General features: G+C 39.2%; 1 protein-coding gene across 1 annotated transcript in view; it reads right to left on the bottom strand.

Annotated features, from left to right (window-relative positions):
- Positions 1-2512: 2512 nt before the first annotated feature.
- Positions 2513-25309, bottom strand: part of Ddx6 (DEAD-box helicase 6) — a 32658-nt gene continuing 9861 nt past the window's right edge. The window contains exons 4-13 of the mRNA XM_051197277.1: positions 21960-22089; positions 21068-21214; positions 19358-19452; positions 17676-17798; positions 16497-16625; positions 15255-15371; positions 13503-13566; positions 9451-9552; positions 8015-8197; positions 2513-6770 (exon numbers count right to left, since the gene is read on the bottom strand). Coding sequence (XP_051053234.1) covers positions 8022-8197; positions 9451-9552; positions 13503-13566; positions 15255-15371; positions 16497-16625; positions 17676-17798; positions 19358-19452; positions 21068-21214; positions 21960-22089 — 1083 coding nt within the window. The 3' untranslated portion in view covers positions 2513-6770; positions 8015-8021. The remainder of the gene's footprint in view (positions 6771-8014; positions 8198-9450; positions 9553-13502; positions 13567-15254; positions 15372-16496; positions 16626-17675; positions 17799-19357; positions 19453-21067; positions 21215-21959; positions 22090-25309) is intronic.

The raw sequence follows: 25309 nt of genomic DNA, 5'->3' as shown, positions 1-25309 counted from the left end.
CTCTGTGTATCTAGAAAACCTAACTAAACTAAATGCTCTGACTATTATAGGTGGCTACATATATAATCTGTACTTAATTATACATTTCTAAAAGAGCTGCATATACACAATATCTAAACAAGAGTAAAAATATACCTATAACAAAATTTATCTTAAAGTTTTGTTTTGTTTTTTGAGACGGTTTTTCTGTGGCTTTGGAGGCTGTCCTGGAACTAGCTCTTGTAGACCAGGCTGGTCTCAAACTCACAGGGATCTGCCTGTCTCTGCCTCCCAAGTAAGTGCTGGGACTAAAGGCATGCAACCACTGTCCGGCAACCTTAAATTTTTATCAATAAACCAAAATCCATACCAATGGAAAGTATACATTTCTATACCAATTCCTAGGCCTTCTCACTCTCTAGATGTTGGTCAAATGCTCATAATTTTCTTGTTAAAAATTGATCCCACTTGCCCATGCCTTGTCATTGACCACCAGCTGACATTGGAATTGAGGTTACCACTGTGTGCCATGGTCTGTGCTGCAGCATGCCTGGCTCTTCCCCACAGCACACATAAGCCTATTGCGACTTACCAGATGTAAACCAACTCTAGAATCTCTTTGTTTTTCTTCTTATGGTTTTCTGATACTGAGTTTCTCTGTAGAGCCCTGACTGTCCTGGAATTTGCTTTGTAGACCAGGCTGACCTTGAATTTAGAGATTGCCTGCCTCTGCCTCTTCAGTGCTAGGATTAAAGGCATGTGCCACCTCTGCCAAGCTACAATCTTGCTTTTCAATGTGTTTCCTGGGGCCTCTAATACCATGTATCCAATCTAGATCCCAAGAAGAAACAGATGACATACTACTAACAGGTTAATGTGAGGAGGGCAGATGAAGAGGCACAGGGGAACCTAACAAAGGAAGAGAGAGCTGACAGGAGAGGGGGAAACAGTGATGTGATTTCAGTCTGAGATCTCTTGAGACAAAACAGCTAGAGGCAACCCTGTCATAAAGGAACTATTGCAAGAGGGCTGTATTCTCTTCCCTCCCTTTGAATTTCTGAGGGGTGGTAAGGGGGTTGGGAATCCCCGGCAAGCAAATCTAAATGGAAGCCAGAGATCTGATGCTAACTTTTGACTCACACAAGTTTATCTGGAGAAAGTGAGGAAACAGCTGGGAGGCAGAGACTCAAGGGAGGATGGAAGGAAGGATGGAATTGTGGTCACTGAATCCACACCCTCCTACAGCATGGAATTCTCCCACAGCAACCTCAAGGGGCTGATTACTTGTCCATGTCACAAGAGCTGAATCTCAAGGTGGATACCCAGGTGTGACTTGCACTTTTGTTTTTTTTTTTTTTTTTTTTTGTTTTGTTTTGTTTTTGAGAAACAGGGTTTCTCTGCATAGCCCTGGCTATCCTGGAACTTGCTCTGTAGACCAGAATGGAGTCCAACTCAGATCCGCCTGCCTCTGCCTCTGCCTCCTGAATGTTGGGATTAAAGGTGTGCCCCACCACTTTCACACAAACTGTAAACTCGGGTAGAAGGATTTAAATCCCAGATGAACTTTAACTCCTATTATTCTAAATACTTGTGCTATATCCACATCACCCTAACAGACCAAATCCAGTAAGATCAAGTTTCTGAGGGGAGTGGATAGAGGAAGAGACGGAGAAAAGTGCCAGTCTCCAAAGCAGTTAATTCTCTGGGCGTGCTATTCTGCTCCCGTGATCCACTCTTGTACAGTGCTTTGCCAGATGGGAGACCCTTTTCTTGCAGTATGGATGCCCTATATGGTACCACATTGTTGATTACCCTTTTCCCACAGAACTACAAAAACCATTGCTAGTATGATGGTGCATGCCTGGAACCAGAACCCTTCTCAGATTTGAAGCCAGGTTTGGGCTTTTGCAATAAGCAAAGTAAAATTGTGCATCTGCTTTGGGGCTCATTTTTTCCAATCCTACAATGCTTTGGAGTTATCTTTCAGCTGGGTCCTATGTATGTGCTTCTATATACAATATTGTTGTGGCATATCCACCTACACAATTTATTATGGGTATTTATAGAAGCGTTCTAAGACTGGAATTGCAGACTCTAAGGTCTAACACCACTTGGTGAATGGTGCTGTCTCCCAGTCCCATCCCCCACGCCATCTCTCCACTTGAGGCTTAACTTTCATTACATTGTTGAATGTAAGCAGCTCTCTGGAGGACTGGCAAAGGTGGTCTTCAGAGATTTTGGCATCTGTTTGTCTACTTTGCTTGTAGCTCTGTCAGACTTGTGAACATATCCTGTTTGACAATAATTCTAGGAGCTGATGACTTAGAACCCCAACCCATCTCAACTCTCCACCTCTGCTATGAAAACTGTTTGCAGGTGGACTTGGGAGACAGAGTCTCCAAGTCTATTCTATTAGGATACCAAGAAGCCTGGTGAGAACACTGGGCTGATCCACCACCTCCCAATACAACAGTAAATGTTCTAGGAGTCCTAAAGCCACAACCTGCTTCAGGAACATACATACAGGACACACTTGGGAGTTCCAGTGGGCTTTTATTGAGATAAATTAACAAAAAGAAAAATGATAATCAAGATTTTACCAACCATCTTTTCTGAACCATGTATAAATTCTGTAAAGACTCAGGTCCATAGACATGTACATACAACATAACATATCCCAACAAAAACATACTCCCCACTGGAACATTCGCCAATTAAACAGAAAGCCAATTTTCCCTTTCCCCAAATTGTTTTCAAAATTTTAAGTTCCCACTGTTCAAAGTGGAACTGGTCCCTTGTGGCTAGGGACATTAAGATTATCTTATTTTTACTGAACAAAAATTGTTTTTTTTTTTCCCCCTCTAATTTGTTTTGTTTCAAATAAGGGAAGTGACTTTGTTTTCTCCAGGCACCCTTCCCAAGAACCACTGGTTAAAATACAGCAGCTGTATCTTTAACTAACCCAGGCCCACCCCTCCCCTGCCCAGCCTTGTCTACTGAGATTTAAATACACTTCTGTTGGAGTCTGTCAGCTGTGGAGGGGCAGAATCCAGGCCAGGCTAGCTCCCTCTGACCTCACACCGGTTACAACCCTTGGACACTTAACTCTTTATTCCAAAGATGAGTTTTTACATCAGAGAAGAAAATAGATTTGCTTTGGGAGTTTTAAAAAACTATCTTTATGAATATAAAGTAGGACTACAAACTCACCAAAGTCCACATAAATTCACCCAAAAGCTGGCTTGCTTCACCTCCCATGAGGCCAATAATTTTGCCTGACAAAGGTATTTGGCAAGAAAATCATTCCACAGTAACAATTTTAAAGATACACAGAAACTTGAAAAAATGTATCCAATTAAAATAACATGGCTTAATTCCCAAGAACTTATTTCATCTTTTTGTTACTCATCTGAAGGTCAGGAGTGTGGCTAAAGGCAGTTCCCCATGAGGTTTTGAGCTTCCAAAGTGTTTCTAAATCCTTAGTGCAGACACCCTCCCTGTTGGGACACAGTACCCTCCCCTCCCACCCACATTAAAAAAAAAAAAAAAAAAAAAAAAAAAAAAAAAAAAAAAAAAAAAAAATCAAACCAAATCAAAAGATCAGAATGAGATGTTTTGTTTCCAACACTTCTCAAAGCTTTGTGCTGTGTGCTGCTCTGAGCACGATGGTGTCCATCACAAAGCACATGACCAAGGGAAGATGCCCTCATCTCATTCTGAAGATGAATTATGACAACTGCCCACCCCACCCCAACATTTTGGGCCAACCCAGTGTTATGCTGGTACTCATTTGGAAATAATCTAGAACTACTTAGGCTTTCCTTTCCAGGAAATATCATTTTATGGTAAATGCATTCCATTCCATAGGGAAGTTTCCTTCACCTTCAGAACATAAACGGAGAGAAAAATAAAACAGGCCCTGAGGCAGCAAGGTGTGTAACTTGTAACTTATTACACAACTATATGACCAGAAGCTAAAACCACTGAGGTGGATATAGCCTGAATATTAAAAATAGGATGTAGTCCTCTCATCCAAATGAACCACTGGAAAAACAAAGCCATTATTTTAAAAATTACTGGAAAGAACCTGAAAGACAATTTCCAATAGTAATAATGTTCCTTATTAGGAGGGGTAAAAAAAAAGATTAAAAAAAAAAAAAAAAAAAGACCAGGCTTTGACCCAGTCAGTAGGGCATCTTCCCATTACCAGCTTGTGAGCCGAGCACCACACCCACCGAGGCCTCTCCACTGTCCTGCGGTGGTGCCAGCTAGTCCAAGTGCCACAACTCATCAGCGACCACTCAATAATGCTCTCCACTGTGAGAGTCTGTGCTTTAAGAGGGACCTGTAGGCATGTGGCACCTGGCAGGACAGCCCCAGGTGGCAAGAGGCTGCATGCTTGTTGACTCACTCACATGCCCTCTGGCGAGACACCAAATTGCATTTATACTCCTTTCCTGCGATGTTCTACACAGAAAATCCCTCTCATCTCGCCAAAGGCAGGAAGAAAGAGAGCTGCATCAGTACAAGGGCAAGATTTGTTGGTCAAAAGGAGATAATTAAGACCCCTCCCCCACCCTCCCTAAAAAAGTGACTTCCTTAATTTGGTTTATATTTAGTAACCAACATCAACTGGACTTGCCTTTTGGGGGTTTGTACTGTGCAGCTCTTGCTACAGTTGTTACGGAGTTGAGGGTTATGTCTGATCAGGAGGCATCTGTAGGATTTTGATCCCCAAGGAATTTGGGATGAGTCACAAATAGTTTTGCTTTAGAGCTAGGTAAAGTCAAAAAGCAACTTTCAACAATTGATTCCTTTATTCAGGTGAGTTAAGCATGAAAGCATACATGACATACCTTGTCATAGTTTTAAAGTTTTGAAAAATGATGGAATATTGAAATCAATTTTTTAATTTTTTTTTGCTTTTTTTTTTGCTTTTTTTTTTTGTTCCTTAGATGCCTCCTGACTGACCTAGTACACTGGGTTAAAAGGGAATTAAAAACATTTTTTTTAAAAAAAAGTTCACTGGTTTTGATTCATCTCACTCCTTTTGCCTGGAGATCAGGCCAAACATCAAGCATGTTGGGAGGGGCACAATTTAAAGCAACACTATCTACCTAAAGCATCTGCCAGCAATTTACAATGCGAAATGACAGACAGCATTCTTGTCACAGTGGCACAGAGAACAGCAAGCAGCTTTCTGCAGTATGGGTGTTAAAAGCTTTCAGGGGTTGCCCATTACTGCTAAAGTGTATATAACAAGGTGGGCCAAGGGCAACTCGCTCCCACACCACAGGTGACTCAAGACAGCTAAGCTCCACAACTGCCAAGCCCATGGAGCTGGTACTGGCTGGTCCTCTATGTGCAAGTGCAGGTTCCACACACTCTGCTCTCAGACTGCACTCCATACTCTTCTCATACTCCAGGAAGATGAACCTTTGTCCCCCTGTTCAGAACTTGGCAAGTTCCTCAAACTTTTAGAGCAGGAGAACCCAATCACAGAGCTTCTCAAAGCCCTCGGGAATCACAGGTTCCTGATACTTCCTTAATCTCTGCTAAACCACTGCAAATGCACTACAAGAGCAGTGTGGCAGCAGACAGCATCCTGGGCTTCTGGGCCCTGCAGAGGTCTGCTTCCTATAGTTAAGAGGCCAAAGCACATTTTTGAATTTAGTGTTGCAGAAAACTGAGCCCCTCTCATCTTTAGCTGCTCCCATAATCACTCTAATCCCCTTAATCCCAGCAACCTTCATCCAAAAAAAAATAATATATATATATGTATATATATATTTATATGAACCCAGAAAAAAAACTTATTTACAAAGTTTATACAAGTATACACATCCAATTTTCTATGGGACGCGCTTTGCCACAGAGGAAAGAGGATCAAGGCTCTAACACATCTCCACGTCAAGTGCCATACTGCTCATGGAGGCGCGTGAGCCAGCTTAGTGTTCTGCTGTAGAGCACAAAGGCTTGTTATATGGCTCCTGCAGTGACAGGTTGCTCTTTCCTTTGGGAGCGTCGATGGTGTGTCTACTCAGCCCAGAAGAAAATTTTACTTGGTACTGTTTTGTTTTTTTTAAATACATGTATTTACAGTGTGGATGGCCTGCAGTTGTGAATCAACTCCTCCATATAAAGAAAAGGAAAATGGCGCTGACATCACTAGTCCACCTTCCAGCCCTGGGCATGAGTACTGGAAGAACAGGAAGAGAGACTTCAACTTGAAACAAAAATGAAGAGGCAAAGAAAACAAAACAAAACAAAAAAACAGGAAAGAAAATAGAACATGACTTGGTTGATTCCTTGGGCTGTGTGTAAAGATGATATTCTTAATGGTCTCGTAGCATAAGGCACTTCGCACAAATAAGTAATAAGCTCTTCAGGCTTAAGAAACAGATGACTAATCAGGGAGAAGTTGAAATGCAGTAGAGTCAGCTATTGGAGAATTGTAGACGGTGTGTGTGTTCACCAAGGTTCTTCTCTTTTTAGGGTTTCTCCCTCCTTTTCTTTTTCCTCCTTCCTTGTCCCCTTTCCCCAGAAAACATCTTTAAAAACCAGCAGTTAGTGCAACGAAGGTTCAGTCAGCACACAGTGCAAACAAGAGGAACAAAAATGTCTGTGTCTTCTTTTCAGTTTCTCTTCACCAATTAAAGAAAGAAAAGTCTGAGCTCTTATATAACTCTTCATAGTTCCAAAACAAAGATGAAAAAACCCACAAAGAGAAGAGCACCCCCCCCAAAATGATGTGTCACAGATCCAAGGAGCCTTTTGCAGTTTGTCAAAGCCTAGAGAAAAATTTTAGAAATTTAAAAAATTAATATCCACAAAGCAATATAAAACAAAGAGATGTTTTCATAACCCTCACCCCAAATTCTCATCAGTACTCTCTCCTAAAACTACTAGGATGTACTAGTTATATGAAAGTTTCAGCTGGATGTGGAGACTCACACATGTAAATCTAAGCACTCAGGAGACTGAGACATGAGTTTGTTTTAGGCAAGCTCCGGCTACAAACTGTCCAGGGGGGGTGGGGGGGGGTGATCAAAAATCAACCAACCAATAACCAGCATGAGATCTTCAAGTTCTGATAGCAGAATGACAGGTCTCATTTACAATAATTAAGAGGTCAAGTGTGCTGATATACATCTTTAATCCCAGCACTTTGGAAGTGGAAGGATGAAGATTAGGTTCTCAAGGTCATGCTACAGCAGATGAAGAGTTTGAAAGCACCTCTAGCTGTCTTAACCTCTCTCAAAATCAAATAAAAAATAAAGTGAAAAAAGTAATGTCATGGAAAAAGGCTTTCGTTTTCGTTTTGGAGACAAATGACCTCAAAGTCACAATTCTCAAGTCTCCACAGTGCTGAAATTACAGGCACTCACAACCACCTGCACTTGGAAATTCTCTGAAGCTATAGTAAGTTAAGGCATTTACTGCAGGACTGCAGATTTAGTAGTAGTACAGTGCTTTGTCTCTAGCATTAAAGAGGAAAAGAAAGGTATATACTGTAACTTAAAAATAAAGCATCTCTCAAGCCCACTCAAGGTGTCTCTAAGGAAAACGCTGAAATAGCCTCTACTGCTTACTGTTGAAGCCTGACTAGACCTAACTAGAGCCACAAATACTATGTGAGAAACTTATTTTTAAAAGACGTCTTTATAATGTGTTACACATTTGATAACAAGGTATTGTAAATATTTTGACTTAAATTTTTAATGCACCCCCCCCAAAAAAAAGACAGGTAAAAAAGGGAACAGGAAATATTTTTATGACAAGCCTGGCCAATGTCCTTCTGACTTTCATTATTCCAAGAACCCAAATCTGTGTTAGGTGTCCCTCACATACATGCTCAGGAAGCTGTCTCCAGAGCAGCACTGGCTTGGACACCAATAACATGGTTGTCCCATCCAGGCGATTCTTGGCTCTCATTCCTATTTATGACAATGAGCATAGCTACTGAGGTCGGAGGAGGAAACACTGACTTCTTTCCTAAATCTGAGGGTTCTGTTCACTGTTATCAGGTACATACATGCTTGTTAGGGTTTTTCTTCTTCTACAGGCTCACTGTGGTATTCTGCCACATACAGGCTCTTGTCGATGTTGCTTGGGATAGGTTTAATCTCTGTTCCCAGTTGCTCTTCAATACTTTTCAGGTTGAAGCGATCATCATATGTGATCAAGTTGATGGCTAAGCCAAGATGACCAAAGCGACCTAAAGAAGAAAAAAGTGTTTAATGTATTTAAAATGCTAAAAAAAATTTAAAGTGATAAAATGAGTGAAAGCAAAATGTGTGTTCAAATCTATAATTTGCCAAAATACACAACATTAATATTTACAATTGGTGACATTCTGAATGGCAACAACAAGACAGAAAAAACCAAAACAACTTATGGTCTTTGCTTTGGCACATCAACAGTACTGAATAGGAACAGGTTTTTCTGGGGCAGTATTTCTTGAAAAATACAGTGTAACAACTATTTACAAAGTCAGTTTGTAGGTACAAGGTATTGCAAGATGTGCACCACTTATATGCAAATACCACATGCTTTTAAGAGATTAAAAATACCCAGACTCTGATGCTGGTAAGGGTCCTGGAACCCATTTCACACAAACACTAAGGGACAGCTCTATACCTAATTTACTTTGTTCAAATGACAAAACGGATGCTCGTTTGCATGGTTGTCAAAATACACAACTGAACAGTAGAGTATGTAGTAATTACTTTTCTCCCTTCCTTTCTTTCTTAGGGGGTGGGGGAGATGCCACACAGCCTAACTTTTTGTGACAAGCTGCAGGTGTAGGTGCAGTTGCAGGTGTTTTATCTACTTCATGTGGGCCCTGGAAATCAAATGAAGAGCTTTATAGGTTCTTTAACAGCAACTTTCTCTCTCTCTAGCCACCCTTCCCACCTCCCAAACTTTAATTATGATCCTCTTGCCTCAGTGGGGTGGTTCTCAATTATGTAGTCCTAGCTGCCCTCAGAACCTGTATGTAAACCCAGCTGGTCCCTAACACACAGATATCACATGCCTCTTATTTCCACATCTAGCAAGCCTACTCTCAAAACCACACACACATGCACATGTTGGCAGTTGGTTCTACTTCTAACATAAGTTCCAGGATTGAATTCAGGTTTTGGGACTTGTGCAGCAAATACCTTTACTCAGTAAGCCACCCTGCTGGCCTCCAGCTTAACTTTAATAAATGACATAAGCTAGCACACACCGTAATCATCAGATTTGGGATGCTAGGGCAGGTGCATCTTTAAGTTCCAGGATAGCTTTTTAAGTAACCAGATTCTGTCTCTATAGACACAAATGATTTATTAATGAAAAATACTAAAAGTATCACAGTTAAAGTGCTATGATTTCACTGCTCTCATAGCTATTATATTTTACTTCACAAAAGAAAAATTAGTGATTATAGCTCCATCAAGATTGCTAGGCAATTCCCTGTTCACTCACCTGATCTTCCAATACGATGAAGATAGGTCTCTGCCAGCTTTGGGAAGTCAAAGTTTATCACCACATTCACAGCTTGTATATCAATACCTCGGGTAAACAAATCTTAAAAAAGAATAATTTTCATTTTATTTTTGAATCAAAATATGGCTCTTGGAACCACAACACACTAATTTCTAATGTATCCTATGTTTATTATTTTATTCAGTTATTACTGGCACTCTTCCATGATTACATACATTATCATAAGCAACTTTCTGCTCTTGTAAAAAAAAAAAAAAAGTCTTACAAACTAGTCTAGGGAACAGCAATGCAGGAAGATGACTGCATAAATGAGTCTTAGGGATAACTAATGATTTTCTTAATCTGCTGTCTAGTATTTAATCCAAGACATATAAATTCAGAATAGTTCAGAAAAGGAATCCACTGATTATGCTTCTAGAAGCCATTCAGCCGCTTATCTAAATGACTCCCCTGTCTCTCTCAGCATCCCATGAACATCTCAGATGTTCATGACATAAATTTTTTTTTTCCCTTTTTGAGATAAGATCTCTGATGGCCCAGGCTAGTCTTGAACTCATGCTCCTCTCACAGACTCCCAACTGTTAGGAATACAAGCACTCACTGCCATACCTTGTGGACCATCTTTTTAACCAAACTTACACAGTCTAGAAAGACAATTAATATGTCATCTCATTTGAAACCACGACTTATACTCTAATAAACACCAGGAATAGTAATAATAAACACATTACTCCCTTTTCAATCAACCACAACAATTTTTTAAAAAAGATTTACTTAATGTGTATATAGCGTTGTTTGCATGCATCCCTGCAGGCCAGGAGAGGGCACCAGATCTTGTGTGGTGAGCCACCATGTGGTCCCTGAGAATTGAATTCAGGGCCTCTAAAGAGCAGTTGTGTTCCCAACCACTGCACCATCTCTCCAGGCCCCAAAACAACACTTTTGAGACCAACTAGCTTTTTCTTTTTACTGCCCATTCATTTATATACTATTTTAAGGCTTCTGAGTTATGGAAAAACAAAACAAAAAACCCTAGTACTTCTAATTAAAGCTTTAATTCTATATTTTCTGATTAAATCCCTAAAGTGGCATTTTATTTTTATTACTTTGCTTTTTAAGATAAGGTCTCAATTTGTTGCATAGTATGGCCTCAAACTGCCTCCACCACCCAAATGGGTATGATTTTATATCTACATTCCACACATACTTTAGGCAGGCTGACTGAGTACACTTTGGAAAACCCTAACCCAAGGACTGGTCTCAGTACCCAGTAAAACTTGGCATATCTATAATCCCTGCACTCAGGAGAGGAAGCAGGTTACCCTGGTCTTCATGCTGAACTATACTGGGCTACATGAGACCCTAACTCAGTGGGGGAGGGGGGAGGAGAATTAGTGTATTGTATAAGTACCATAACTACTACCAATGTCTTCCCTATTTCTTTATTTTAGTGTTAGGGATTCAACTCCCAACTCCTAAGCCCCAACTTTTTACTTAGAAGTGGAAAAATGGGGGGGGGGGAGGCGCCTGATGGAAATGCAGTTTCTATTTTCTTATGAATACTGAATTTGATTAACAACTTGAACATTCACCAATGACCTGCTTTATAGGTTTCCCAAATGCAGGGGAAATATGATGGATACATCTACACACAGGCAAATATTTCCCCACAACATCACATCAGCTAACAGGCTCACTTGGATAAAGGAAATCTGGATGAGGAAATATCAAAGGCCTCACTCAATGAAGAACTACAGCAGCCGTGAGAAAATGTCTTTTCTTTAGAGGGAAGCCCCAGCCCTCAGTGGTCAGCCCTACACCCACACACACACACACACACACACACACAGAGCACTAAGCAGCAGAGCACACATGTGCACATACAAAAAAGTTCAGTAACAACAGAGGAAGAGGTTTGAAGGGGAGTACAGAAAGAGATGAAGGGGGAGAGGGAGGGAGAAATGGTAATTATAATGTACAATGTTTATTCTTTTTCCTTTAGACAGGGGTTGTCTGTGTAGCTTTGGACCCTGCCCTGGTACTCTACAGACCAGGCTGGCCTCTCTCTATACACCAGTGTACCACCACTGCATGACATAATGTACAATGTTTTTTGCACCAGCAAGTTAAGTTACTAGTGAAGGGAAAACATTCACTACGCATCAACAAATTTGTGGAAATGAGCAACAATGGTTATTTACAATTTAGTGTTTATGGTACTTTTCGGTTTATAAAGGAAAAACAGCAGAGAAAAAAGTGATTTGTTCCAGGTTACAATGTGCATGTGAGGGGAAATGTGGTACCTAATCTCAAAACTTCAGGAGTCTAGCTGGGCATGGTGGTACACACCTATAACCCCAGCACTCAGGAGGCTAAGGCAGATTGCAGTTAAGAGAACAGCCTGGGCAACATGAAATTATTAAAAAAAAAAAAAAACAAAACAAAAACAAAAAACAAACAAACAAAAAAACAATTAAAAAAGTTCTAGGAGTCTAGTATATTCTCCACTAACTAGAATATAAGTAGTTAAGAAAACTACAAGCTCTCAAAAAACAAAAAACCAAAAAGAAAACTACAAGCACAGTTATTTTATAGCCACTTTTTAAAATGTTTTTAAATTTTTATGTTCATTGGTGTTTTGCTAATGTATATTTGTGTGAGGGTGCCAGATTCCCTGCAACTCGGAGTTAAGATAGTTGTGAGCTTCCATGTGGGTGCTGAAATTGGACCCAGGTCCTCTGGAAGAACAGTCAGTGCTCTTAACCTCTGAGCTATCCCGCCAAGCCCTATAGGCACTTCTTAATTACTGAGAATCGCCAAACTTAACCTCTGGTAGAAGCAGTGAGCGTTGTGTTTATTTATACAGCAATGTCACAAAAGTCCTGACTGTAATATCTAAAATAGGGCTAAAGTGATTGGCTCAGTGCTCACAAGAACTTGCTTTTCCTGAAGATGTGAGCTTAGTTCCCAGCACCCATACCTGCAGGCTTGCAACTTCTGTTACTCCAGCTCCAGGGGATCCAATGCCCTCCTCTGGCCTCTCCAGCCACCCATGCACATGACAGACACTCAAACACACACACAATTAAATCTTAAGAATATATGTACTTGTGCCAGGCACGGCAGCACACATCTTTAATTGCAGCATGTAGAGGAAAAGACAAGCTGATTAAAGAACTGAGTGCAAAACCAGTATGGTCTACATATCCAGTTCTAGGCCAGTAAGTGCTATATAGTAATACTGTCTCAAAAAACCAAAATGATTCAACCAACCAACCAACCAGTACCTCTAAAATAAAACCTGATCTGAGTAGGGGCTGGAGAGATGGCTCAGAGGTTAAACAGCAGGGACTGCACTTCGAGAGGTCCTGAGTTCAATTCCTAGTAACCACATGGTGACTCGCAACCATCTATAATGAGATCTGGTGCCCTCTTCTGGCCTTCGGTCATATGTGCAGGCAGAATACGGTATACACAATAAAAAATTTCTGGTCTGATAATAAAGATGAGTATATTTATCAATGTATATACACACACCTTTACCTCAAACTCCAAGACGTTCTACTTCCTCAAACGCTTATTACTCATCTCATACTAACAGTTAAGAAGATACTCCAAGTGTATAGCTGGGAAGGCACAGAATCTATTAGTTTTGTTTGAACTATGTTTGTGCATCCACGACCCTATCCAGATTTATTTTTCTGTAGTAATGAAATAACCAAAAAATAGAAAATCTTGGCCTAGGGAATAGACTAGTTTGATTCTAGAGAAAAAGCAGAAAGACGCACTTCTAAAATGCAATTTTTAGTATAGTTTATTTTGTGCTTGCTCATTAGAACTATTCAGGAAACGCACAAACTTGACACCTAGTTTAAAGCCACATGTACAGCACACAAGTATCAGATGAACCGAGAGCCATTCTGAACTTCAGAAGCTCTCAAAGTGGCAGCAGCTATGTCATGGGCTTCACTGTGTGACAAAGTAACCCAGACAAAGGAAATAGTGGATCCAAGAAATAAAAAAACACTTACCAGTGCAAACAAGATTGCGGCATAAGCCATTTCGGAAATCATGAAAGACACGATTTCGATGTTCCTGGGGGGGGGGGGGGTAAGAAGGGATAAATTATTTGGGTGAAATTTATATGCAACTCAAAATTTCCACCATGGTTTCTCCTACTTAACCAGTTCTACATAATCCAAATTTGTTTATATAAAATATATAAACAATTAAAAAGTTAACAAATAAAAAACAAAAAAATTAAAAAGAAAACTCAGCTTACAACATATACACTCGTTTAGCTCCATCCTTAATTTTAACTTCCCTGGTTTCAGTTATCCATAATTAACTTTGGTTTTAAATGATACATTCCTAAGGAGTGACACAATTTGTGCCCCCCTTTGTTTAAGATGTGAGTCGTCACTGTGTCTAGTGCATCTACAGTGTACAAACATTACCTATGTCAATTAACTATCTTGGTTATCAGATAAACTATCACAGTATCCATGTTAGAGTAACCTTTCTGAGCAGTCAAAAGCTGTATTACTCACAAAGTTTATGTGACACACTTCATTTCATCAGGCAAGCAATTTATCATTTTGTGTCATCACAAGGACAGGTAAAATAAGACATGCTGAGATCACATTCATATAACACTTATGACAATACATTGTTATATTTATTTTATTATTCTAGTAAACCTTTTATCACATGTTTAAACTTTATCATATTATGACATGCATATACAATCTGGTACTGTCTATCATTTCAAGATGGGAGATCTTGGCACTCCTCCTTAAGGAGAAGTTACTGTGTATTAAAAATCTAGCAGTGTTTTTTTTTTTTTTTTTTTATAAAAAATGTCTGTATTCTTATCCTTCAATAAAGGAGTCACTAGCCACACTCTGAAATGTAGTCATCTGACTGAGGAACAACATTTTAAATTGTAATGGGTTTCAACTAATTTAAATGGCTACATGGAGCTATCTATTAAGGTAATTGCATTAAACAGAACAAATCCAGAAATTACCTGGGAAAGAATGAATTTTACTGTGTTCTTCCTCTGCTCTTCCCCTCCCTGCAGGTTTTCATATAGCTCAGGCTAATTTCAAACTTACTAAGTAGCAGAGAATGACCTTGAATTGTTCATTTCCTCTCTATAGCCTCTAAGTGTTAAGATTTCAAGCATGGACAAAGAGAACTTTAAGCTTGGTTGTTTAAAATGAAGGGATGTTTGGTTACTAAAGAATATTTCAGCAGGGGAGGCGAGAGATGTTGGGGGTCCACACCTTTAATCCTAGCACTTGGGAGGAAGATGCAGGTGAATCTCTGTAAGGTCGAGGCCAGCCTGGTCTACAGAGTGAGTTCCAGGACAGTCAGAGCTGTCATAGAGAAACCTGTAAAGCTCACTTGTTAGTTCTTTTCCTGGTATCAGGGATTGGAACTCAGGACCTTGTTCTACTAGTACACCCTAAGTCAAGAACAGTATATTTGGGACTGGAGAGATGGCTGACAGGTTAAGAGCACTGGCTGCTCTTCCAGAGGTCCTGAGTTCAATTCCCAGCAATCACATGGTGGCTCACAAACATCTATAATGACATCTGGAGTGCAGGCAGAACACTGTACACATACTATATATATTACATAATATATATCTTTCAAAAGACCAAAAACCAGTATATTCTCACACATAGGCCATTTATGGAACATAAAAATAAAACTTAAACACTATTTTATTTATTTATTTATTGTTAAATCTATGCAAGTTCTAGAATTATACTCACCTGCCTCATTTTAGCATGGATATAGAAGCAAGAGTAACCCAGCTGAGAAATCTTCTTGGCCAGTAATTCAACTCTTTGAGAAGAGTTGCAGAAAATGATCGACTGGTTTATCTGAAGCTGAGCACAAAAGAAACTTATGAGAAAGACAAAAACATTTGTTTTGCCAATCTTGAAAATATTTAGTCAAAACTTTAAAAAGTTTGAAATTTAGAGTTTCCTAAGAAAAGAGATGGGAACTTGTAGAAAACAAAAGAAAAACAAAAAAACATAGAAATGTAGAAGAGCTGCTGTCAAGAACTGGTTTTATTGCAGAAGAGTATTTCATAAAGGCCACCTAACTGCCAGAGAAAAAAATATAGACTCAGTGTTCAGAGCAAGCATGCTCTACAAAGCCATTACTAACACACTGCTAACCAGCAAGTAAGAACCAATGCTTTGGATCTGGAGAGAGAGTACAGGTTTTGCAGAGGACCCAAGTTCAGTTCTCAGCCCACACATCTAGGGGCTCACAACTACTTAAAACTCTACTTCCAAGGGCTCTGAAAACCTTTTCTGAGCTATCCTAGAAGCTGCACTCATGCGCATATAACCACATACAGACTTATACATAATTAAGTAAAACAACAACAACAATAACAAAAAAGAACCATTGTTTCTAAGGAAAATACAAAGTTAAGTACTTGTGAGCCTCTGGTCACAGCACACAATTTAATGTGTTTTCATTTATTTAAACCATGTCTTACTAAATACATCTATAGCCTCAAACCAACATAACCCATGACTGCAAAAAGCTTATCCAATCCATATTTTCCCTGCACAGTATATCAGTCTTCTTGTGCTTAAGAGTACAAAACAACATTTCAGCAAAGGTGTAGGGACCATTTTGGGATGAAATCACGATCAGCTCAATGACGAAAAATGAATGCTTTTTTATAGCATGAGAGCTAAAAGAAGACATCAGATTGTCCTCTTCTGGGATCTTATCAGGGACCAAATTTTATGTCCCCCCCCCTCAACATTTTCAGTACTGATTTGAGGTCACAAATAGAGGATCTGCATCATCAGGATGAACTGTAATTAAGTTAGTTACTTTTAAATAAAAGTGCCAGTGTCAATCAGCTCAACCTTAAACCAACCAAAGCTGTCATTTTTACAGTGAAGATATGGGGAAAATGATGCAACTGTCCAATTTCCTGGGGCTTAGATGAGGCTAGGACTCAGCAGGAAAAGCCCACCACTTACCCTGGAGAAAAGTGTGTTGAGGCAGTGTACTTTTTGGCGCTCAGTTACATATGCGTAGTACTGGGTTACTCCCTTCAGAGTTAGTTCCTCCATCAGGTTAATCTCATAGGGTTTTTGCAGATGGGAATTCTGGAGGGAGGAGAGGAAGAGAAAAAGAATCTTCATACTGGGTTTCCTCTCCTAAATTGCAATGCATACATTTCTTTTTTTTTCCTCTTCTTTCTTTCTTTTTTTTTTTTTTTTTTTTTTTTTTTTTGGTGGGTGGTAGTACTGGGGAATTAAACCTAGGGCTTCAGGCATACTAGTTCAAGACCTTTACTCCTGAACTCAATTTCCTTTCTTTCTTTCCCCAAGACAGAGTTTCTCTGTGTGGTCCTGGCTGTTTTAAAACTCACTCTGTAAACCAGGTTGGCCCAGAACACAAAGATCCTCTTGCCTCTGCTTCCCCAGTACTGGGATTAAAGTCGTGCACCACTGCCCAGTATCTGAATTAAACTTCTTGCCCCAAATTTGTTTTTTTTTTTTTTTTTTTTTGGTCTATGGGATATGCCATCTTGCCATGAAGAGCTATATAAATATATATACACCCCCCCCTCCTCGCTCCCTCAGCCCCCAGTCTCACAGCCAGGCCATGGTAATAAATGCTTTTAATCTCAGCACTCTGAGTTCAAGGCCAGCCTGGTCTACAGAATGAGTTCTAGGACAGCCAGGGCTACACAGAGAAACCCTGTCTCGAAAAACTAAAAACAAGCAACATAAAAGACAGAGGATATGTCTCATTATGTAGCACTGGATGTTTGGGAACTCATTATGGAAGCTAGACTGGCTTTGAACTTATGGAGATCCAATTTATAAAATAAAAAATTAAAATTATATTTAAAAAAGTATATGCCAGATGTGGTGGCACATACTTTTAATCCCAACACTTTTGAGGGGGAGTCAGAAGATCTCTGAGTTGGAAGGTGGCCTATTGGCCAGGGCTACATAGTAAGACCCTGTCTCAAAAACAAAACAAAACCCCAAATTATAATAAATCCATACACAAATCTTTACTGATCACATGAAAAGAAAATCCTGAAATAGCACAAAGCATATCATCTGATAAAATGTAATTACATGTAAAGGCATACACTCATAGGTACCATGACGACACTGACTCCAAGTAGATTTAATACTTACCATAAACTTTTGTACACTAAGAGGGAAAGTAGCGGAATATAGTAAAATCTGCCTATTTTTAGGTAGTGTGAGAATAATATCCTCCATTATCTGCACAAAATCCTGTGACAACAACTTATCTGCCTGTAATACAAAGAAAAGGCATTTTTAAAGAGTGAGACATTAAAAGTTTTGGTTAGCATATAAGCAAAAGGCAAACCACAACACATAGGCTGCTCCTAGCTATGAACATAAATTCATACATACAGTGTCTAAGGTTACCAAGACAAATCTTCAGTAATTCAAAGGGGAAAAGGAGCCAAGTATGGCAGCATATGCCTGTAATCCCAGCACCCAAGTGACTACGGTGGGAGAATGGTGACTTTGAGGTCAGTCTGAGCTATATAATGATACTTTCTCAAAACAGAGAGAAGAGGCTATAATCCCTACCTAAAGGAAATTAATGAAAAAACCAAACAAAAAAAGACTACCATTAAAGAGGTAATATATAGTATATTGGTCAAAAATGCAGGCTTTAAGCTGGGTGTGGCTGACATACACCTTGTTCAAGGCTAGCATAAACTAAATAGTGAGAGCATGTGTAGTGGTTTGAAAGAAAATGTTCCCCAAAGGGAGAGGCATTATTGGGAGGCCTTGTTGGAGGAAATGTCACTGTGGAGGTGGGCTTTAAGGTCTCATATATGCTCAAGCCATGCACACTGAGACAGACCACTTCCTGTTGCCTGTGTTAAGATATAGGATGCTCAGCTCTTTCTCCAGCATCATGTCTGCCTGCATACCACCATGGTCCACCATAATGATGATGGGCTGAACACCTGGAAATTGTAAGCCATCCATTAAATGTTTTCATTTATAGGTGCTGCCATGGTCAAGGTGTCTCTTCATAGCAATAGAAACCTGTTACAAAACTAAAGCAAACCAGGTTCTGAATTCGAATTACTTGAGCTGAAACATTTTACTCATCCGTTATGCTAGTTATCACTTAGTCGTGCTTCAGTTTCCTCAAATACATCCCACAACTTTCTAAGACACCTAGACCTTATCAGACTATAAAAATGATGTAAAAGCATGCTGTGACGTACTTAATGTTGACATATTATTTAGTGCTTTCCTCATTAGCCAATCAGTGAACTAGTAATCTAAACCAAACCAAACAGGAAAATAACTGTGTTCCAGAAGTTTAGTACTGACAGGCTACATGCATAAAACTCTGCTAGATCCAAGAGACACAGCTGAGTATTAAGTTTTTATTTTAAGATAGGGTCTCACGATGTAGCCGTGTAGCCGTGACTGTCCTAAAACTTTCTGGTAGATCAGCTAACCTCCAACTCTTGAGATCCATAACTCTACTTCCCAGGTAAAACATCTGGCCTCAGCTAGTAAGTTCTTAAAAAGCATTTATATTAATTAGGTTATAACACAATGAAATAACAGATTTCAAATAAAAGCAAGCAATATCAAGTAGCAGAGACAAAACAAAGGATTAAGAGATATCCCTTACATGCTTTTAAAATTTATCACTAAATAGAAAAAACTTAAAATGAACTTGATTTTGGTATTTGGTAAATATCTGGATGTATTTACTGAAAGGCTGAACAAAAACAGCTTTTGACTTATTCACTGAAAATTGTAAGCAGAGCCCACAATAGTACAGAAAGTCCTTTGAAATGAAGAAACAGTACCTCATCCAATACTATCATCTGGACATGGTCAACCTTTGCTACTCCTTTCTTGATCAGATCCAGGATTCTGCCAGGGGTAGCAATCACCACATGCACTGTACAAGATTTACAGAGAAATATTCAGAAATATATACATTGTTCATTTTATCTTATGTAATATGTATTTAGCATTATAAACACAAAAAGGTAAAAAGATGTGTTTTGGGCTGTATACCCCCATTTCACCTGACAACAGCTAGACAATACTTGTTTTATCTTTACAACGAGCAGGCTAGTTTCCCAAATCACCAATTCTAATTAAGGGGCACACAGCTATTGTCTTATGGCAATCTATAAGAGGTAACAGCTAGAACACAGGATTTTCACACACAACAAAACAGGACTCCAATCTAGGCAATACTGCTCAGACTGTTTTAAGGGGAAAACAGAATGGTTACTAAAAACAAAAACTGTATAATTAAAAAATATAATAAATAATACATATTAACAATCTGACCAAACTTGATTTTATAAGTGCTCTTGCTATTTTGTTAACTCTTTTACACTCAGTACTATACCATGGAGAGCGCTTCATGAAAACTAAATACAACATAGTCATTCTTTACTTAGTCTGTGAAATTCTACTCAGGCTACACCTCACTATATTTAGCCAATCTCCCCAAACACTTAAATTTACCATCTTTTTCAGTACTATAAACCACACCAGAGTAAGCAACTTTGTGTGTGTGTGTGTATACACATTTACCTAATTACTTGAAAATATTAGTTCATAATCTGAAATATACTACCATGCATATTATACAATCATGTTATAACACAGCCTACCTTCCATAAACGTGAATTACTGACAATACTTCTTAGTCTTGAAAATTAGAAGAATTTTAATATAAATCTGGTACCTTGAACCATATTAAACAATACTAAAAAATATTTAATCCCACCATTCAGGAGGCAGAGGCAATCAGATCTCTTTGAGTTTGAGGTTTGCGAATGGCCTGGTCTACATAGCAAGTTCTAGGACAGCCAAGCCTACACAGAGACCCTGTCTCAAAAAGCCAAAACCTGCAAACACTTAAAAGGCCAAATATCCTTTCAGTTATCAATTTATTTATCTAAAAAAAAAAAAAAGGGGGGGGGCTGTTTTCATTGATCATTTTCTACTGCAGCACATCTAATCCTGAGTCCTTGCGTCCTTACTGGGCTGGCCTCAAATTCACTATGTAGGGGAGGATGACCTTGAACTTTCGATCCTCGTTTTCACTTCTCCAGTGCTAAAATACAAGTATACACTACTAAATCCAGTTTATATGGTGCTGGGGATGGGAACATCCAGGGCTTCATATATGCTAGGCTCAATATGGTAGCTCAACTTACCAACTGAGCTCCCTCAGGCCCAGTGTTAATTCTTAAAAGTATTCTTTAATAATTATTTCCTAAAAAGAAACACTTGGGGGCTAGAGATGTCGTAGCAGTTAAGAGCTCATACAGCTCTTGCAGAGAATTTAAGTTCAATTTCCAGCACCTATATCAGGTGGCACACAACTGCCTGTAACTCTAGCCCAGGGGATCTAATGCCCACCTCACTGGACAATGCACACACGTGTACATAACCACACCCGTATAATTAAAAATAAGTCTGATATAAGAAAAAAAAAAAAGAGGCACTAGTGACTACAATTAGAGAGCACTGATGCCTTAACCATTTCCTACCTGTATCATCAAGCCTCATTATGTCATCCCGTAAATTGGTTCCTCCTGTGGTTGCCATCACTTTGGCTCCTCCCATGTGTTTGCTGACCTGGATGCAAATTTGACTGACCTGTAGAGCAAGTTCTCTAGTGGGAACAATCACCATTGCTAGAAAATATCCAAGGACAGAGGAAAGGGAAGGAAAGAATATGTCATATTTTAGAAGCTCAAAAAGCTATAAAAAATAATTTCACTGAGGTATTAAGTAGGCATAGCATAAGACATAATATTTCTGAGTGTTATACTACATTTGTTTGACAGAAGAGATTCACTAATCTAAATTCTTAAGTACTAAATGCCTCCTGCTCAGAATTTATTTACATCATATGACAGTAAGGTGAGATAATTATAAACTGAAAGCTGGAAAACTTAAGAAAAGCTTTAGAGGTGAGATCTTAATTATATAAACTGACTCCAGATAAAACTAGAAATTTGCTTCTTTTCCAGTGCCTAAGCTCTTAAAAATCCCCAAAGCTCAAACCTTTAGAGCAGAAGCACTTAACTGTTTCTACAAAGAGCCCTGCTTACACAGCTCCCATTAGGGAATTCAGTTTCATAGGCCATAAGCAATAAGAACTAATCTAACCTCTCAACAATTCAGTTTTCCCAATTATAGGGCAAAAAAACTTACTTTTCTTATCTCACATGGATGTTCTCAATTGGGTGTCATATAAAGTACTCTGAAAGTGGGAAATCCCCTTTAAAAGTTGGGAATCACTTTTAGACAATTAAGTCAAATACTGTAAGAAGAGAGTAAAGACTATAACAAATCTGATCGCATAAATTCTAACAAAGAGTAAAACCTACAAAGCTCTAAGCATAAATAGTTTTCCTCTCTCACTGTCCAACTAACCTTGAATATTGTCCTTCTTCAGGTCCAGCCGTTCAAGTAAGGGAATGAGGTAGGCACCGCTTTTGCCTGTTCCATTTTTTGCTCTAGCTAAGATATCCCTACCAGATAAAGCAATGGGAATGCTCTCCTCCTAGAAGACAAGGCAATGAAAAATTACTTGTGAATAAAATAGGTACATAACCAGATTCTCCTCTAAGTAACACTGAAAAATAAATACCCTTCTCCACACAGCTTTGAAGTGTACTATGTCCCTATTATGCACGAATGGCAAAGGTGCAAGTGGATCAGCAGGACCAGAGATCATTAACATCATTATAAATCAAAATTTAATTCCAGAGTAACTAAAAAGGACAAGTGAAGTGGGTGTGGTGGTATACATCTCTAATCCCAGAGGCAGAGGGCAGGCATATCAGAGTTCAAGACCAACCTGGTCTTGACAGACAGGGCTATGTAGAGACAGACCCTGTCTCAAAAACCAAAAAACCAAACAAAAGACAAAAAATGAAGTACCTGTATGTGTATACATAATAGAGGAAAAAAAATCTCAAGGAGCTGACGAGTCCTCAAACAAAGACCACTTTTGTCAGAAATTAAAAACAGCCAGACACAGTAGCTCGTGCCTGTAATCACAGTAGGCTAGAGATGAAGGGGTTTAAGATCAGTTTGACTTATATATGAGCCTGTCTAAAAAACAAACAAGAAAAAAGATAGCACCAACAACTCCAAAGAGTATAAGAATATGCTATTTCAGATCAGTAAAAGCAATCATACTACAGAAAAAAATTGAACACTGGGCTGGATGTAGTGACAGTACATGCTTAGCCATTTGCAAGGCCTTTGTTTCAATGCCCAGTACCAAAACAAAACCAAACAACAACAACAAAAAAAAAAAACCCAAAGTAAACTGCAGATTAAACAGCTTTTTCTTAAACAAAATAGAAATACAAGAATAAGCTAAAAACATTTACCTCTGGGTCCTAAAAGGCACTTTTTTTTTAAAAATTATATCAACCCCCCCCCAATGTCTTTAACAATGTAACTTCTTTGTCCTGAATCATGTTTCACATCACTGAAAATGTTTCATTTCATTTCATTTTCTTCTTTTTTTTGGGGGGGGGGTTTCAAAACAGGGTTACTCTGTGTTAACAGCTTTGGCTGTCCTGGTCTACTTTGTAGATCATGCTGGCCTGGAACTTAAAAGAGACCCATCTGCGTTCCTCTGCCTCCCTCTTGTTGGGACTAAGGGTGTGAGCCACTACCATTCCCTCATTTTCATGTTTAAGCTTACTTTTTCATGTGTTTTCAATAACCACAACAAAAATACTTATTATCTGGGACACAGTAAAGGATAACCAAGAACACAAAGAGAAATTAAAAGGGAAATAGGCACCAAAAAGACAGAACATATCGTTCAGCTACAGAATCCCTACATATAACCTGTTCACAAACCTGTCACTCAATAATGAGCTCTAAGTTTGACAAGAGTATTATAAGACAAGGTGGTTGGAAAACATTCCTGTAAAAATAACTAAACTTTAAGGAAAAAGATTTAAATGTATTTATGTGTATATGGTTGTGAGTGTATGCTGTGTGTGTGTCCCCCGCAGAAGAGAATGTCAGTCCTGGAGGTGGAGTTATAGCAGTTATGAGTCACTGAGGTAGGTGCTGGAAATCCAACCAAGGCCACTGCAAGCAGCAAGTGCTCTTAATCATTAACCATCGCTCTTCTGCCCCCATAAAAAACAAGGTTTTTAGAATTCAGAAAAATAAAAACGAAAACATGCCTATCATTTTCTTAAGGCAACTACAGAGTGAGTCCCAGGACAGCTAGGGTTACACAGAGAAACCCTGTCTCAAACAACCCTACCCACAAAGGATACAGAAAGAAAAATAGAAAAGTATGCACTCCTGAGTAATTCAGAAAAGTGAGAATGTCTCCCCACCCAAGACAGGGTTTCTCTGTGTAACAGCCCTAGCTGTCCTGGATTCTAACTCTGTAGACCAGGCTGGCTTCAAACTCAGAGATCCATCTGCCTCTGCCTCCTGAGTGCTGGGATTAAAGGTGTGCACCACCATGGCCAGCTATGAGATATTTTTAAATGTTACTTTCTTCAGAATTTTCCACAAAAGAACCCCTTTCAAAGCACAGAAAGTTTTCATTAATTGTTACTAAAATAAAAATTAAATCATGTCTTAAATGATGATAGATCACTAAATTTCTGAGAATACAATTACTGTCAGAAAGTATTTACTATACAGCTCCCGCCCCCCCTCTCACACACACACATAAATAAAAATTTTAGAAATTAAAAATGAAAAAGAAATATAATTTCCAGTGAGACAGGTATAGTTGTAGGTGGGTACAGTGAGATAGGACTGGCTGAAAGCTCTTGCCTGCTGACTTTGAGCCTATATGGAAAGACAGTCAACTCCTAAAGGCTGTCCTCTGACCTCTACATATGTGTCATGGCAGCCATATGACCACATTCACAATAATAAACAAATCTTTAAAAAAATCATAAGAGCTATCATTTAGCATAATATACCATGCTACTGTACAAGGGCAGAATTCCTACTCATACTCGTTGATAAAGGCTAAGAAACAGAATTCATGGGGGTGGAGTGGCACGGGGGTGTACATCTTTAATCCCAACACAAAGGCAGAAGCAGGAGAACCTCTAAGTTTATGGCCAGCCAGAATGACATGCTAAGACCCTGGGCAGGGGTGGCTTTTTTTCATTAGCAAAAGGATGGAAAAATGCAGCCTAACTCTCCAATGACCCCAGGAAGCTGAAAGTTTAGAAATACTATCTAAAAAGCCCTAAAAACCTCAAATTCCAGACCCTGTCCTCTGCCAGTAAATAGGCAAGGTCACACTCTTTACTGTTTGCAACAGACAGGCCTAGTAAAATAACAGAAAATGAGCTGGCCGCTTATCTGACTTTGTAAACTGCTTGTGAAACCCCCACCCCAGTGACCTGTGTGTGTGGGCTTTGTTGTAAACCCTATAAAAACTGTCTCAATTCTGCCCTCGATGTCCTCACTCCAATGACTGTGGACTTGAAATAAAAATTCCTCATGCTATTTGCATCGAGACCGCTTCACGTGAGTGATTTGGGGTGTGGGACCGTAAACGTCCATGCTCTGAGGGTCTTTCAAAACCAGTGCCTGGTGCACGACGAGCAAGCATTCAGTACTGAGATATACTGAGAGGTTTCCCCACCCCCTTTTCTTTGAGACAGTTATGTAATATACTCCCAGGCTATCATGAAATCATGAAACCCAAGCTACTGAGTTTACAAGTGCACACACCTCCACATCCCACTATCAGGAATGTTTCTAGCAAACCT

The sequence above is a fragment of the Phodopus roborovskii genome, unplaced genomic scaffold (assembly GCF_943737965.1).
Source record: "Phodopus roborovskii unplaced genomic scaffold, PHOROB, whole genome shotgun sequence".
Classification (NCBI taxonomy): domain Eukaryota; kingdom Metazoa; phylum Chordata; class Mammalia; order Rodentia; family Cricetidae; genus Phodopus; species Phodopus roborovskii.
This window is presented reverse-complemented; position numbering and strand designations above follow the sequence as displayed.